Source organism: Anomalospiza imberbis, chromosome 1 (assembly GCF_031753505.1).
Source record: "Anomalospiza imberbis isolate Cuckoo-Finch-1a 21T00152 chromosome 1, ASM3175350v1, whole genome shotgun sequence".
NCBI lineage: Eukaryota > Metazoa > Chordata > Aves > Passeriformes > Viduidae > Anomalospiza > Anomalospiza imberbis.
Window position 1 is genome coordinate 112,307,378 of NC_089681.1, and position 17,028 is coordinate 112,324,405.

Consider the following 17,028-nt stretch of genomic DNA (forward strand, 5'->3'; position numbering starts at 1 on the left):
AGCATGCAAGAAACACCCAGGTGCTTACTGTTAGTGAACCAGTTTTTAACTAGGTAGAACACTTACATTGCAAGTGTATTTGACCATTTTTTGATCAGCGGAGTAAACAGGACAGAGGAATTACTTGCAGGAGTTACCCAAGGAGGAGTATGGCTGTACTAAATGTGGAGCAGAATGGGTTTCTGGCTTGCAGGTTAATTTCTACGTGATGTCTCAGACTGCAGTGGCTGTTCCACTGCCCATTGAAAATCCTGTGCACTACAAACTGCCCCTCATCTTCCCTCCAAGTCTGGATTTTACTCTCTGAAGGCAAACTTTTAAAGTACATGACACCAGATTTTTTAAGTACATGATGCCTTCTCCCTCTTTCCTCTCATATCTTCCCTTTGTTTGTAGGGGGCTCCCCCCAGGAGTTTGAAGAGACCTTTTATACAGCCAGAAAGTGCAGCCTCCAGTGAAAAATGGGGGTGTCTTGGGTGCCTGCCAAGTGCTCTGAAGAGGACAGATAGGCCCATGTGCTGTGTTTTCTTAGACTGATTAGAATCCAGGGCTGCCTCCAGTAAACCTGAGTAGGAAGGAGAGTTTATGGCTGAGACAAAACCAAAAGTAATTCAGTGGTATGAGTTTTTCATGTCATGGTACTCATTCTTTCATTTAAACTTTAAATAAAAGATGTAAATGCAATTCAAGTACAGGATATGCACAAGACGCTAAGAAAATGAAAGGTGTGAAACCAGGAATTCAAAGCTAGGGAACAGCACATTAAGGCCAGAGATGTGTTAAGGAGAAAGCTGATGCATGATCCAAGGGCCAATCCTTGCTCTAAGTGCACACCAGAGTAAATAAACAGAGGAGCTGCAGTAATCCAGATACAGGAAAAGAGAAATAAATGGCTGACAGCACCATTCAGTACATGGAATTTCAGGTGTGACATCAGTGCACGTGTGAGCTGTGGCTGCTGTTCACATACAGCCTGTATTGAAGGGTGGGGAGCGATACCTGCAGGTTCACCTCAGCTTTGTTCCATTCCACACATCCATTCCTCCCCTGCTGTCTTGGTCACTACACCTGCTGCACACAATTTCTGCTGAGCCAGAAAAGGAGACCTCTATTGCTGGTGCTGTTGTCTGACTCAGACCTGAGTCATAGCTGAGTATGAGCCAGGTAAGCCCTCAGTGCAGGCACACGCCACTGGCAGCAGCCAGCACTGCCCCTAAGAGAGAATGCTCCCTCCCACCCCAATCCTCTAGGGAAGGGCTTTGGCAACATTTTCAAACACCCAGGCTGGCTTTCCAGAGCTTGAAATTATAACAGATTTTCAAAGTGGGACAGAAGAACAGCCACTGTCATTAAAAACACATGTCACCATCTATTTTAAATTTCCTCCTTTTTAAAATACATACAGCAAAACAACTAATTAGGAATATTTTTGTTTTCTAAAACGCTTGAGATAAGAAGCCGAGTACATGTGTAGGACATTGTTCCACATATGCGATTTCAAGGTGGTTACTTTTAGAGCTGAGTGCCCTTAAGTTTGCCTAACAAGGCAGAATGCTACACATTTTCAGTTTGTCACTCCCAAGTCCAGTCCTCCACCCAGTCTGCTGAAGCAACATTATTAATGATTATTTCAGTAAAAGGCACAGAATAAAAGGCAGTGACTAACCTGGAGCATTGAGTCCTTCATATACAAATGTCAGAGCTTCCTCCTTGAACCTTCATATACAAATGTCAGAGCTTCCTCCTTGAATAGAGGAATACTGTTTGTGGTGAAACAATATTAAAATAAACAAGTAATATGTTGCCTCTTCTAACAGAACAGTATCAAATCCTACTCCTTACTCAGAAAATTGCTTTTTTCTTTCTTTAATCAGGGCATTAAAGTTACCAAGTTTAAGTGCAGCCTTTCCTCGCTTTTAAAGAATTAAGTTTTATATCAGAATGCTTGGAGGATACTCCAGGATATTTTATAAAACTTTCTATTAGATCTCTAAGTGAAGCAATTTAAGTGATTACAAATAATTTTTTAATAATTTAATTAATTAACTGCAATTAAACAGCTTCAAGTATCAGTACATGAAAGATGGTTTGTGTGCTCTTTTTAAATTAGGGACCTTTTTAGTTCCTGCAAGGTGATCTGCATCTTCTATGCTTGGTTGAGTTTTTATTCATCTCTGCCTGGGATAATTTTCTAAGTGTGGTCACTCACTCACTCCTGAAGCATGGCAGCTGATTCCCTATTCTCAAGATAGGTCTGGATTAGATTACTTTCTCCCCTAAAGTTGAAATGGTCAGTCTGGGCCATGCACAAGTGCAAGGCATCCATCCCTTCTGACAGTGTAGCCTTAAAAGTGAGTCACAGTGTAGGCTTAAGGAGTTACAGTGCAGGTACAAGTACTGCCAGGCTCTCATCTGACAACATTTTGATGAAAAGGGTAATTCATATTAGTCTGAGTAGCTCTTCTGCATTTGCCACCCTTCTCTTCTATTAAGTGCATCTCCATACAGTCAGCTTCAGGTGATGACTAACAGACCAACTTCAGTGTATACCAAATCTGTGACCAGTTAATACAACTTAAATTATTTACCCATAAGTTTTTATGTAGCCTGCTTCATGTAGCTCGAAATAGGCTTTAAATTCCAAATTGTACACTGGTAACAAAATCCCAAGTCCAGACAGAGGAACACACCTTTGCAACCTCTCTTGCAAACTGTGACAGCATGCTCTAGATCTTCAATTATGAAAAGTTTTAAAATTAATGCTTAATTTCAGACATTATTTTATTCTCCATTCATCTCATTTTGTGTATTTCAGTTAAACTCCACACAAAGTGGTACAGACAATTTAAGTCTGTTTAAATCAAGTGAAATCCAAATTGTATATAAAAAAAAAGTTCATTTTAAGTTTTAATCACACATTCGGAGTAAACTTCTGTCTTTTTTTCTTAATTCCAGTTGCTCTGTATTCTTCTCTTTGCTTCAAATATTCTGCTTTGCATTCTTCATAGAATGATGGATCAGAATAGCTACAAGACAGAAAAATACATATTGTTTTTCATCTTGGAATATTGAACAGATACTGCACAAGTACCACTCATAACTGATCTTTCTTTTACACCCAAAGAAAACTTGTCTGCCTTTAACAGTAAAATAACTTTCCTTTTCAAGCCTCTGTAGCGAAGCCAAGAGGAAAAGCAGAAAAAGGGAAACATGTTTGGTATTTAAGTTCAGCTGAAGAATTCATTTGCAGTAACTCACCTCAGCACGGGAAGCTGCTGGAGATGACTTTCTTAATGCATCCAAGTAACTAACGGAAATAGGTTCAAGTGTGTGTCTTTAACAGCATATATAATGGTCCTTGATCATTACATTAAATTCCTTTTTCTCATAATTTTTTGAAGTATAACAATTCAACACTATAAACCTTTTTTTGTCAGAAGCATTTTGTTTATTTTTTTCAAAAAGTGAAGGAACAGACAAATAAAATTAGTAACTCCAGCAAGTTCTGACTGCAGTTTAGGCCTAAATTCTTGCCTGGCTGCATATGATTTTTTCATCAGTTCCTAAATACTGAATAACTGTCACTAGTTCAAAGGCATTTATTTTTAATCTCAATCACTGGTTTAAGAGAGCAGGACACACCAAAAATCAAACCTACCTCTTTTTTCCCCCCAGTCAAATTCAAAAACTTCACAGCCCTCTCACCCTGGGAAATTCACGAATCTAACACTTCAGCCTAATGGCACTGGGGGTAAATTAGGACTTCCAAAAAAGATGTTTTAATCCACCATGGCATTGAGTTGACCTCTCATATATAACAATTTCCCATTGCTACTGCTGTTCTTAACAGCAGGACACTTTCAAGACAGACTAAATATTAAAAAACAGAAGCAAAATGAAAACCAACTTTTCCTGTCTAACAGACTGAAGAAGCTTCCCTGTGCGCCCCTATCTCCACATCTGTGAAGTACCAGAGCAAATAAAGGGCTGCAGGTCCTCTGGGCTGAAATCCATCCCCAGGTGAATCAAGAAGAGAGTCTCTGTAGCCATATATTCATAGGGTAAATAAAAACTTGTCAGTTAGGGCCCTGACCAGCACAGTTTTAATAAAGCAAAGATACCATTTTCAGAAAATACATCCAAGTCCCTAACCCTGCACAGCCTTATTCAGAATAGTTAACATTTCTAGATTAGTACAGGCCATGCACAAAAACCCAGCAAAAACTCACGAGGGACTTACTAGCCAACCAGACAGTCCTTCAGTGCTGTGTTCTCCTGCCGACACTTCACCACCATCAGAAGACCAGTTTCTTGACAACATTTAGTAAATGCTGAGGGGAAAAAAAAACAACAGAAACTAAATTGACAATAGGTGAAAAAACCCTGTGTGTAGGAGGTAGCAGACCAGATCTGATTTATTATTAATATAACCATAGTTGGCCCAGATTCTCATACTGTTTGCAAGGTCTTTGTCACTTGTTTAGCAACAACACTTTAACTGGGATTCTCCCTCATCATGTAGCACGTTCACACACATATTGCTGTTGTTAATACCATTTCTGAAGTTATTCTTGCAGCAAATCCATGATTCTTCTGCCTGCTTTTCACATGCTCTACTCTATGTGTAGGCTACCACCTACATCTCTAGCATTTAAGAACAATGAAGTTGCTCAACAAGTGAAAGCACCTGGTCTGTTTTAAGGATCTTAAGATTTAAAAACAAGTCAGTGAGATACTAAAACAGAACAGCAAAGTCATGGCTAAGGACATGGGATTTATCTGGGAGTAACTAAAATTACGCTTCATTGTTGCCAGCACCCTGTACAGATGTTTCACTGAATAATAACCCTTGAAAAGAATTGGCTGTTATTTCTATCAGGAGATTTCAAACTGTTCTAAGAGGTAATCAGCTAAATTTAGCAGATGGAAAAGAAAGAGAAAAAGAAAGCCATGTGTCCATGATCAACCAGGAGCCAGATCAAGAATAAAGTTCACCCCTACACATCCCCTTCCAGAATTCCATCCATTTCTCATCCTCTAAGGTCTTCCTCGTAGTGATTTAATATCCAGCAAATTTAGGGCACACAAAAATTATTTTCTTGCACATACTTAGCAAAATTTACAGCTAATCTAGTAACATCAAAATGAAATGGTACTACATCACACAACAGCTGAATCACATTACCTCTGCTCAATGTATAGGTACATCAAGACTTAAATAAACAAGAAAGAAGAGATTTGTGCCTATAAAGGCAGCACTCCTGTCCTTTGCTCATAGCAGATGCCCGCTGAAATGGGCATCAAGCAATTGTGGACCTCCGTGGAACAAAACCCACCTTCTGGGATCCTGGACACTACTGGCAAGATTTTGAGAAAGTGATCCAACAGCTGCAAGCAATCCCTAGGTGAGGTTAATCTCCTTGTCCACAGGTATTATTAATTAGGCTTTCACTAAAATAATTTACAAGACAAGGTAGCGTTTGCTGAAAGTGGTGATGACAGATTTCACTGTCCTTATACTGCAAAATTTTGCAAAGAACTGACTTCTTAACTACTTCAAACATACTATTTATTGATGAACACTTAAAAACCTTGTCCAACACAGTACCCAGTGTTACACACTGGCAACTCCACCACACCCTACATGAAAACCAGATGAAAGTGTGCAGAAAATGGGTTTAAGTTAATCAGTTAATTACCAGCTGGAAAGACACTGTAACCTGTGCTCAAAGGTATCTATTAACAACTACACCCAGTTTCTGAGATCTAAGTGTTTCAGACTTCAAGTCACCCAAATGCATAAGCATAGCTTTGAGGAAACACCTGGACAGCTCAAGTTTACTAAGCAGTTTAAGCTCTGAACAAGGCAAATGTGTTATTAGGTTATCAGAATATTTCTTTGATTTTCAAGGGTGAATCTGACATTTCTTCCACTCTTTACTGGACTATTAATATTGACTATTCCTACATCAGCATCTCAGAAAAACCATACCTATTAGTATATTTCTAAAAACGACCTTTGTTTTTTTGTGAGAAAAACATCCAAAGCTTTTGCAAGCTTTTGGTCTGTCTAGTTTGATTTATACTCTCTACAGGCACTTCTTTAAGTGCTGTGCTGAGGTTTTGGGTTGGGTTTTTGGTTTTTGTTTTTTTTTTTAATAGTAATCATTTCTTGTGGAAGCTGTGAAGTAAAAAACCACTGAAGACAACAGGAGGTCCCTCTCACTTGTTAACTCACCAGCCTTGATTGGTTGAAGGCGTGATGTCCCAGTGAACAAAAAAAGCCTGAACTGCAATTGCCAGCATTCCCTGGCTTCAGAAGGCCCTGCCTGTGGTACATGGCCAGGCACTGCTGCAAAGTGATAAAACTGCTTCCAGCTGTTTAGCTTTAACATTACTGATGCTTAACAACAGAGAGGAAGAAAGAAGGTTAAAGCATATTAGGCATCCTTATATGAGCACACAAAACTTCATTATCCATCTCTTCTGTTTGGCAGTCATGTAAGGAATGCAAGACAGGTTCAGTTATAGATGCTTACCAGAAACCTTCCAGGAGTCTGGAGAATGTTTTTTTATTTTTAATTGTGCTTTGTCTTGCTCACAGAGGGGCAAGCACCAATCTCTTCACTCTCCTAACCAGTGACAGGACTCAAGGAAATGGGATGAAGCTGGGTCAGGCTGGTTTAGGTTGGTGATCAGGAAAAGATATCCAACCAGAGGGTGGCTGGGCACTGGAACAGGTTCCCCAGGGAAGTGGTCACAGCACCAAACATGCCTGAACTCAGGAAGCATTTCAACAATGGTCTCAGGCACATGGTGTGATTAGGGTGTTCTGCGTATGGCCAAGAGTTAGACTTGATGATCCTGATGGATCCCTTCCAACTCAGCTTATTCTGTGATCCTATGACTCTTCCATGAAATGAAATGTGTCAGTGTTGAACAGCACAAACAGTGCTACTTCTCCTTTGGAGAATAATGTCAGAAATAGTGTTCAATAGTTTCAGATATCTCAAACCAAGAATTAATCTCCATGTCTGACAAGCCTTAGTCATTCCTTACTCACGCAATATCTGCATTGTTGACCAAAGTTTCAGGATGCATAGCAAGGCACCGCAAAAGGAGCAGATACACAGGATCTGGTTACAAACCTATTGTAATTTAACACTTTAGCAGCTATGAGGGGTAATCAGAACACTAAAGAATCCAAATAAACCTTATTCCTGATACACTGCACATTATAGAAAGAACAGAATTGACCTTTTCATAATCTTGTGTATTATACTATCTTTATGACTTCAGGAAATGGTTTTCCATGACTTTGGAAGCTGATGTTTTCTTTCTTCCTGCAAGCAGCAAGCTACCAAAACAGAACCTCAAGCAGCAGCAAAACAAGAAGTAAATTTGGGCCAGTCTGCAAATTCATTGCAAACCAAAGAAAGCCATGTTTCAAACAATGAAAGTTATCCCAAATATTTCCAAATACAAGCCAAATAAACTGAGCAACAGAGCTCAACACCACAGAAGTGAAAATGCCTTGTTAGAAAGAGGGAAAAGGCTTGCCCTCCATCAAATCAAAACTTTGCCAAGGTTTTTCTAGGACAGCTACATATGTCCATCACTGAATGCTCTGTACACAGACAAGGACAGATCCACTACTGCGTCAGCGAGCTGCAGGTGCCTACTAGTTACCACGGAAACTGGCTACAGACCCCCCTTGCACCTGCAGCAGTCATGGTTCATGACATCATACCTGACATAGGTTACCCCACAGGCTCCTCTCCATGCCACAGGCTCTGTCTAAGGGGATGCACACGGAGCGAAGATCTCTTCTTGAGGCTATGGCTCAGAGAGACTTCACTGAAAAGCTCAACACTGATTTGATGCTGGATTTCTTCTTTTCCTCTCATGAAGAAAGCTTTGCATTCCTGTTGCAAGTCCAAATTAAGATTTGGTCGCAGTTCAGAGAATTTTAAGTCTCATTACATTCTGGCCATTACAGCCACATAGAGAGATTTTAACTGCTAAAGCAAGGCTGCAATTTAATTTAGTACCTTTTCTAAATCAACCAAGTATGTAAGGCCAAAATGTATCTTTGCCAAGACAGAGGTCTGCTGTCAACAGAACAATAGCTGAGCAGCCATGTTTGAATACAGAGCAATTCAGTTTTGCCAGTTCTCACCTGCTCACTATGGCATGCTGGCATGTGCAGGGGATCTGCCTATGATGGGAAGACCACATTTTCAGGAAGAGACAGGAGGGCTTTTTGGCTGAGGCCAGAGATGAGCGAGTCATTCCAAGGACTGACTCTTCAGCAGGGAGCATCTCTGGCCCTGAGCAGCTCAGGGAAGCTGCTGAGTTTGGTCCCTGGCACCTCCAGACCTGCCCTGGATCCAAGAGCCAGATTTCACTGGGTCTTCCTATCCCAACTTACCCACCTGAGAAAGCATGACACAAACAACTAGGAGAAATTAGATCCTGACATATGTAAAGTCACAGAACAGAAAAAAAAAGGAACTTTTTACAGCCTTCTTAATTTATATATAAAGCTGTACAGACATGCATTTTTAAAATAAAAATCCCATTCCAAGTCTTTCTGTAATTTCCTTTAGTTACAGAATTATACAAATTATGTTGGAGGCATGAAGAATTAGTTTTGAGTGCCTGACTTAGTATATTTTGATGGTTGATTAAAAACTTATTTATGTTACAGAGCACTCTTTTTATTAAGGTTTCTTTGATAATTAGCTAGGTTGGCACAGTAAAGAACACTGTTTACAAAGATCTTTACAGTCCACACTAATCTTTGCTGAAAAAAACCAGTATCTAAGAAGAATGTTTTTCTTTAGTATTTCTAACTGCTTTTTCCCAACTCTGTTTTATGACTTTATGACAAGATAATATGAGAAGCAGATGCAAACTGAAGTGAAACTGGCTAACAGTTCACTTAGAACAGAATAAAGACTGGACAAATTATTTCCCTGTCTATTCAAGCAGTCAGACAGCCATATGCAATACATACTAAAGTATTAATTTTAAAAGATCAGACACTTTACCAGAAAGCTACAACTAAGTTGGTGAGGGGTCCACCAACAGATGTCCTGGGACATACAAGTCCTAATTAAAATAAGGGAGATAAAAAGCCAGGGTCTTGCCCATTTTAACTTTAGAACATATTCATAGGTTCAAGAAATATTTGCTCCCTATAACAAAAATAAAAAAATTTGTAGGATTTTGAGGCAAAGGTACAAAGCAACAACTGGCATAAGACACAGGTACAGCTCTGCAGAATAAAGATGATGATTTTCTTCCACACCATTAAACCAGACAACGTTAAATTTAACACTCTTAATCTCAGTGTCTGCAGGACTACAAACAGTGGACAACAAAAACAAGGCAACATATTTATGATGCAAGTGTTCTTTATGTATCCTACAATACCATCCCAACCCAAACAGAATTCAGCTGGTTTCTTCACTGTGCTGCACTCAAAATGAAATGGTGGAATAGGTGTGTTGGACTGCTGAAGTTTCAGTTATGTGTATATAATGGAAAGACTTCATAAAAAAAAAACATGTTATGTCCTGCCACAAGCTTAAAAACAAACTGAAAGTTGTGGGGTTTTTTTTGCAATTTAATAAAGAGGAACAACCAGCATCAGATTATGTTTGTAGCAGATTTCTAAAGTATTTGTTCTCTTTACTTAAAATATATTAAAATATTAGATAGTTAATTATTTCTTCCTCCAAACATCGAAGTCTTCCCATGTGCAAAGTAAGAGAAGAATAAGAAGTGGGACTTATCTCCAGACAAGCAGCTGCATGGAAACTGTGTTGCTATAACACCAAAGAAGCATCCTCGTTATTTTCAATGTATGAACTGTTTGTAGCGTGAAGGTTATTTCTGAAAGTTCAGTTTTTGCAGATTCAGATTATAAAAATACTTGGCACTTTCATATTGCCTCATATTGTGAAGTGTTGTACATTTCATATCATGTTGGAACTGTAGTTTTATCAATTATAATTGTGCATCTATTTTGCAGATGTGCTTGTACACAAAATAAATGAAATATTCCCCATTATCAAGATAAATTGATCCTCTCAGGTCTGGCTCTCGTTTATTTAAAGACTTTACAATTTTACTACTTAAGAGAAAGTCCTACAGAGGTGTTATCTCACCATTTATATTTTCTCAACACTTATGATACTGCTATCACACTCTTAAAATAAGAAAAAAAAAACCAAAAAAACCAAAACAATCCAGCTTGCATCATGATCCAGACCAGACTTATTCTGGGGGTAGCTTTTTTCCCTCTACACACACACAGAGGGAAGAAAAAAAAAAAAAAAAGGAAGAAATAAATTGTTTTGTCCGTTTTGTCCGGTGTTTGGGTCATTCTTTGGGCTGTACCACTGAGTGGAGAAAAGATGCCCAAATAACAATGGGGATTTGGGGGTGAGAGTAGAAGGAGGAGGAAACAGTTCCCTTTAAAATGTAAACAAGGGCAAAATTTTAAAACCTACATTTGTAAAATGTGTACAAAAATATTAAATGATCCAAAACATTACCAGCAACATTTTTAAGGGTAGTTTTTATGCATTTCATTTTGTATAAAGTTATGATTCATTAGCTTGTTACTTTGAAGATGACTCAGTATGCACAGAACAGATTACTGGTGCATTTAATGAGCCAGAGGAAGTAGTAGCATGAACATCAAGAGATTGTTTTACATTGTAGAGTACAAGCTATTTGATATTTCCAACACAGTACAAAAGAAAGCTTCTCTGTAGATTGCTCATGGTTCAGTTAACATCACTGAATATCTAATACCTCCAACTCAATTAATTCTCACCTGATTAAGATCAGTCTGATATTCAAACTAAATCATCTCTCCAGTCAAGTAGAAATCAATATTTCTGATTTTACTTTTAAATTACAACAACAAATACAATACATGCATCGTCAGTATGCTAGGAGTAGCTTTCCTATTCCAGCCTTCTATGGCATGCATAACACAGCTGATTAAAGAATTATTCTAATTTGAGCAACAACATATACAAGACAGATTAATTTGAAAAGAAGGAGATAGCATGAAATAATTAATCTTATATAGGGCAAAGAGAAAACTGACATAAAATAACCTTCATTCTTTCAAGTGAACCTCTGTTATCAGATCAAATACTTTGTCTCTGCAAATATTCATTTGCTATAACATTAAAATCATATACTTTCCATTTTCCTGCTCATCGCCAGCCCTCCAAAATCTGCTCCATTTCAGCTTTTTTAGCTGCAGGCATCTGTCCTAGGAGAGAGATGATCAATACATACTAGCACACAATACAGGACTGGGGAGCAGAGAATCCCAGGAATTCAGGAATTTTAAGTAAGGAGTATTCATGCCCCTGGCCAATCTTTTCCAGGGCACTCTCAGCATAGAAAAGCAGCTTTATCTGTACAGAGTGCAGAGGATCCCCCAGCAGACCACAGCATCTCTGGCACTCCAGAATGAAATGTGGAAATCTCCTTGGTCTCATGACTGAGGTGAACATACAGCAGGAGAGAATCATCAGGAAGGCAAACAGCACAACTGTGATCTGCAGAGGAAGAATGTTTCCCAAAAAAACCTAGAAACTGTTTGTCTAAATACAATGCCTTGGGATAAAGAAAGCATCTTATCAATATCCTAGAACAAATCTGAATACTTTTCTTTTGGAGACATTTACAGATGAGAAAATAACATACTGAATCAAAGGGCCTATTTGTCCTGTACACCATCTTTCTCAGAAGTCAGTAACAGCTGCTTTAAAAAAATGTATCAGAAAGTCTACATAATGGAAAAACAACTTCTCAAGTGAAGTTTCTTCTTAATCCCTATGAACTGTAAGCTTGGCTTATACCTTGAAGCATAAAGTTCTCACATGCCCTTCAAAACCCTTAGGATGCCTTACATGGTGGGTCTAAATGGACAAGCATCCAAAACAAGAGGATGAAAGAGGGGAAAAACCTCCTGAAACCAGAAAGGTATATGCTAGCCGGGATTCCTTCAACATCTATCTGCTCTGGCCCACTCAAGTCCTGCTAAACTCCCAACTACTGCAATTGTAGTTATTTGTTTCATACCATGCAATTGTAGTTATTTGTTTCATACCATTTTTCATTAGCAGGTTTTCAAAATCCTGCTGCAAAAATTAATTGGCCTCAAAGTATCTCTCAGCTGGATACAGAAACGGGCCAGAACAGTAGGCAGCAAAGGCACTCTACACAGATCAACAACGTTTGAGAGTTGGTTGGGTTTTTTTCAGAACATCCAGTTACTCGCTCTGTAAATGCCACCTGCCTACTTAGGAATAAGAGTCTCCAAAGTTTTCATGTCCTACATACACTGATATTACAAGGATCTAGGTTTGGTCAACTGCTTACAATGAGCTTTTAAAATCAATATAGGAAATCAATTGCTTATTTAAGCATTCTGTTTCAAAAATTATAAAAGAATATATAGGGTTTTTTTAAACCACAGTACCATAGCAGTTCTGAAAACTGATGTAAGGTACATAGGGATCCTCCAATATCAGTTAATGCAAATCAGAAGTCATTCCTCAGCTGCTGATCTTTTTATTACAGAAATATTAGCAGGGTTTCTCTTGTTTTCAAACCCAACAATCATTAAAGACAGAATTTGTGGGGGGAAAAAAGAGGATCTTAAGAAACTACCATCAAGGAATGACATTCACAAAGCCACGAACAATGGCGATACAGTCCCATTCCCATGTGATGGAGAGGCTTGTGCTGGGGAATTCTCTCACCAGACTCACTACACGTGTTCTGCAGTTCAAAATTTGCTACCATTCAGACTGAGAGTTGTGGATGTTTCTAAGAGGCATAACCAGAAACCTCAAGCAATAACAGAGAAGCCCTTCTGTCTGTCCTAAATAACCCACACTTATCCACAGAAGATCATTGGACCTTTTCTTTCCAGTTTTATCATAAGCACCAAGAAACAGAGAATGGAACTGAAAAGTAAAGTTTAAGAATGAGAATAATTGTTTTGTTTAAGAAAAACACATAAAACAAGCTGAGGAACACAGCCAAACACAGTAATTCAAGCCAACTCAATCAGTTCAAGTAACAAAACCCATACAAATACTTAAAAGTATTAACAAAAGCATGCCAGATTAAAGTAATTAAGAGTTAAAAAAAAAAAAAGTGTTCTGAAAATAACATACACATGCAATCTCAGGATACTTTAAGGAGCATTTAGTTCTGCCATTAGGACAAGAGCAGGTCAGCTCTGCTCATTCTATGTCCTGCACATATGAGATCTGACCAAAATGTCTTCTTGGGGACAAGGGTTGGAAAGACTGAAGTTAGTTTTCAGTTTGATATGAATACTGAATGCACACATGAAACTTGACTAGGAAAAGTGTTTTCCTAAGAGTCACAGAGTCAGAAAATAACCTATATGCTTTAAAATGTCAGGCAGTGCTTTCCTGATGATTGCTATATGATGAAATACTGTGGAAGACAGAATAAATTAGCAATATATGTTTATGACACCAGACTTTCAACAGAACACGGACTTTAACAGCAAAACAAGCTTTGGCAGGGATGATACAGAGGAATGTCTGCTTGTTAGTTTTGGCGCCATAGACATGATCTGATCTGATCTTGACCTGATCTGATCTTCCATCATGGATGTACAGAGTTGTCAGTATTTTCTGTATGCATGAGTATACGCACCTACCTACATATGTGTGTGCATGCATTTTGCCCCAAACACACAGAATTTTAGTACACTGTCATATTTTTTAAGTAAATTCCAGCAACCCAGCTCTATAAGAGCTACAAGACAAGTCCTCCTGCTTCTGACTAAGCAAGACAGGCAGGGCACAGCAGTACACAAGAGGGTTATGTCCTCAGAAGACACAGGAGAAATAGCAAGGTCATAACTATTAAGTATAAGGCGACTACTTTGTCAGTCAAGGCAGATTTAAGTGCTCAAAGATGACAATCTGCTGGGCTATGCAGGCAAATTTTTCCAGAGAAGTAGACCTCCTTTTCTTCCTAGTGAATTACAAAAATCTACCCTTTTAAGCAAATTAGGCACACTGCTGTGAAGCATTTTATTTGGGTAAATCATGATTTATCCACTAAAGAAACCTGCTTGAGGAATGTTCTTGTCAAGTACAAGCATCACCTTCTCTATAAGGCTTCAGGTAAAGCAAGCCCAGCAAGCACAGCCACCTGGTTAAACTGCACTGGTTTTAAACAACTGCTTCCTTTCTTGATTTGATCTAATTTTCCTCCCACCCTGCACTAAGTATCCCTGACATCAAGCGTTACCATACCAGGTGCTGGAAGAGGCAGAACTGGAAGAAATGCAAGTTCCCCCATGCTACTGTCTGTCACTGCCTGCTTTTATATAAACAAGCGCATCCAACTTGAGCTGCACAGAGCAGCCTCTCCTCTGCCTATCCTCCCCCTCCTTCGGGCGCTGCCGAGCCACACAGGAACTGCTGAGAAGTTCGGATAACACATGATTTAAAGAAACAACATCCCCTCCCTCTGCCCTATAGCGACTGACTCTTCAGCTGAACTCTAAAGGCAAAATATATCTAGTTCTCAAAAACAGAGCTTCTCGGAGGGGAAGAGGTAACAGTAATGTCCTTCTACCACACGGTGGGGGTAGAGCAGGGCATTTCTGTAAGTCCTGAGGAGGCATTTGCCCAGCTATTCCACTATGACACCAGCTCTCAGTTACACCGTGCTGTGTCAGGGATGTTCCTTTCCCCCTGCCCCAGTTCAATTTAATGGACTTCCAAAACGACCTATTTAACTCAGAGCTCCAACACTGAAGGTTGGTGGTAGCAGTAAGAGTAGTTCTCACTCCTCTGAACAAAACAAAATATCCTCTAAACGAAAGTGAAACTGGTTCCAGCTGCAGGGTGAGATGGGGCACAAGAATAGGGTCAAAATCTCGAGTCTTTTGAGAATATAGAATATTCCCAATATACAGAATATAAAATATGTATACAGCTATTAAAAGCGGAAGTTGCTTTCCCTCACAGGTCACAATTCATCCCCAACCAGTGTTCCAACATCTCCCAAAATAGTTATCATGTACTTTCCTGTAAATGTCTTGTTTTTCAAAATTGACTATCCATAGGCTGGTGTGGAGGCAGGAATTCTTCAACATGGAAGAATTCCTGCTGTTTGAGGTACTACTCAGTGCAAATAAGGATGACAAAACCAAAGTGCAAATTTTCCAGGAAAAAAAAAATCTGCTGTGTCCATATTCTGAAGTAAACAGTGAAGAGTAACTCGACCCCTGCAATTGTGGCCACAGTGTGATAAAGTACGTAAACTTACTTTTTCAAATAAAATTGCATCATTGAGGCATTTAGAATGCCATTATGGAGGCATTTAGAATTTCAGACTACCTATTCATTTCATGATTTTGAAGAGATGACTTTAAACCATGTGGCAGGAAAGCACACTATCAAAACTCAGCAATATCTGGAAATTTAGTAGTAACTGTGTAATATTTATCTTTCATCATCTGTAAAATGTTTTAAATAAAAGACTACAATAACCAGGTACATTTCTTCAGAATAAAAGTTGTAATTTTGAAGACAATAAAATAAAATACTGGTAGATAGGGTATTTACAAACAAGTCTTTGATAAATCTACCAAGCAAAACAAAATGTACCAGAAACTAGGTATGAAAACTCCCCAAAATAAATTATTTTGCAGTGTAAAGCTTAATAGGCAAATGGCATAAAAATTTGTGTAAGAACATTGACTTTACTAGCACAAATCCAGGTGTAGTTTGGTAAACTGAAACCTCAGGGACACCACTCTACCTTCTGAAAGTTGATTACACTGTGCTCCTCAAGCTGTATGCAGAGGGATTGAAGTTTGGCAGGAGGGAGTTGTTTAAGTGCATCTATTCTGCCTGCTCCAATTATCTTGTTTCTGATGCAAAAACGTTTTAGAGCATCAACATACAAATACAGCATCAACAGTGTTATGAAAGAAACAGCAAAAATGATCACAAAGATGTGGTTTCCATTTTTAGGAAAACAACCAATCTCTTATGAATTCATTTAGCAATTGTTCAAGTAAGTATGTTAGCAGTGCGTCTGCTACAAAATCACTGGCAAAGGAGATACAGCAAGTTAAGACAAGGGGATATGTATATGTAGCTCCAGTTTAGAAGCCATTTGTCACACTTCTTCCTGTGACATGAGGCTACTTCCAATGAAATATCACACACCTATCCAAGCAATCAAGAACTACTGTTGTTTAGAAAGCAATTTGTCAATTGCTTTCTAAAGGAGACTAAGTTTATTTCTAACACATTCAATCACAGACCAATATCCGGGGCTCAACCTGCTGTAAGACCAGAAGTGACAGAAGATCTGTCCATTACTCAGTGGCAGCTGAGGACACAAGAATCTGAAGCAGCATTCAGCAGCAGGAACATGAGCAGAAACTGACTGAGGGTCCTGGTGCTGCCATTACAACCCCCTGTGACTTTTTGTCTTCTGTTTACTTGGACTCAAAGTAAGGACCTTTCCTAGTTGGGACTTCAGTGCTATGACTGGTTGACTGTGAGTGCATTCTCCACTGGTACAATGAAATTAAAAAGAACCTAATCTGGCTAAAAATCTTTCCTCCATTTTCTGGGTTTTGAACTAAATGAGTTTTACTCACTGAATGCAGATGTACACATGCCTCTATCACCACAGATTTGTCAGCATGTAAGTTTTTTCCAAAGACTTGTCTCACCTTTATTCTGAAAGAAGAAAAAACCACCCAAAAGCTAGCATATGCTGTATTAATGTAAAACCCCTAGAGGGCAACTAAGCTTCAATTTCAACCGGCATAAATATTCAGCTCCTTAACTAGTTTACAGATTATGTAAACTATTTCCTTCAACCTTGTTCTTTTTTCCCCTCGTTTAAAAGAAATGAATCCTTTTCATTCTCAAATCACATTATTGCTGCCTATTTAGTGTAAGTTAATCACCA

The 17,028-nt window shown here is 38.8% G+C and overlaps 1 protein-coding gene across 3 annotated transcripts in view; it reads right to left on the reverse strand.

The window, feature by feature from the left end:
• The window catches only part of CMC1 (C-X9-C motif containing 1), a 56,026-nt gene that overhangs the window by 12,074 nt on the left and 26,924 nt on the right, over positions 1–17,028 (reverse strand). For 2 of the 3 annotated variants that reach the window (XM_068206419.1, XM_068206430.1), the window contains exons 3-4: positions 4,241–4,331; positions 2,764–3,026 (exon numbers count right to left, since the gene is read on the reverse strand). The exons of the other annotated variant lie outside the window; for it this stretch is intronic. In XM_068206419.1, coding sequence (XP_068062520.1) covers positions 2,912–3,026; positions 4,241–4,331 — 206 coding nt within the window. In that variant the 3' untranslated portion in view covers positions 2,764–2,911. Of the gene's footprint in view, positions 1–2,763; positions 3,027–4,240; positions 4,332–17,028 lie in introns of those variants that run through there. 3 annotated transcript variants of the gene reach the window in all.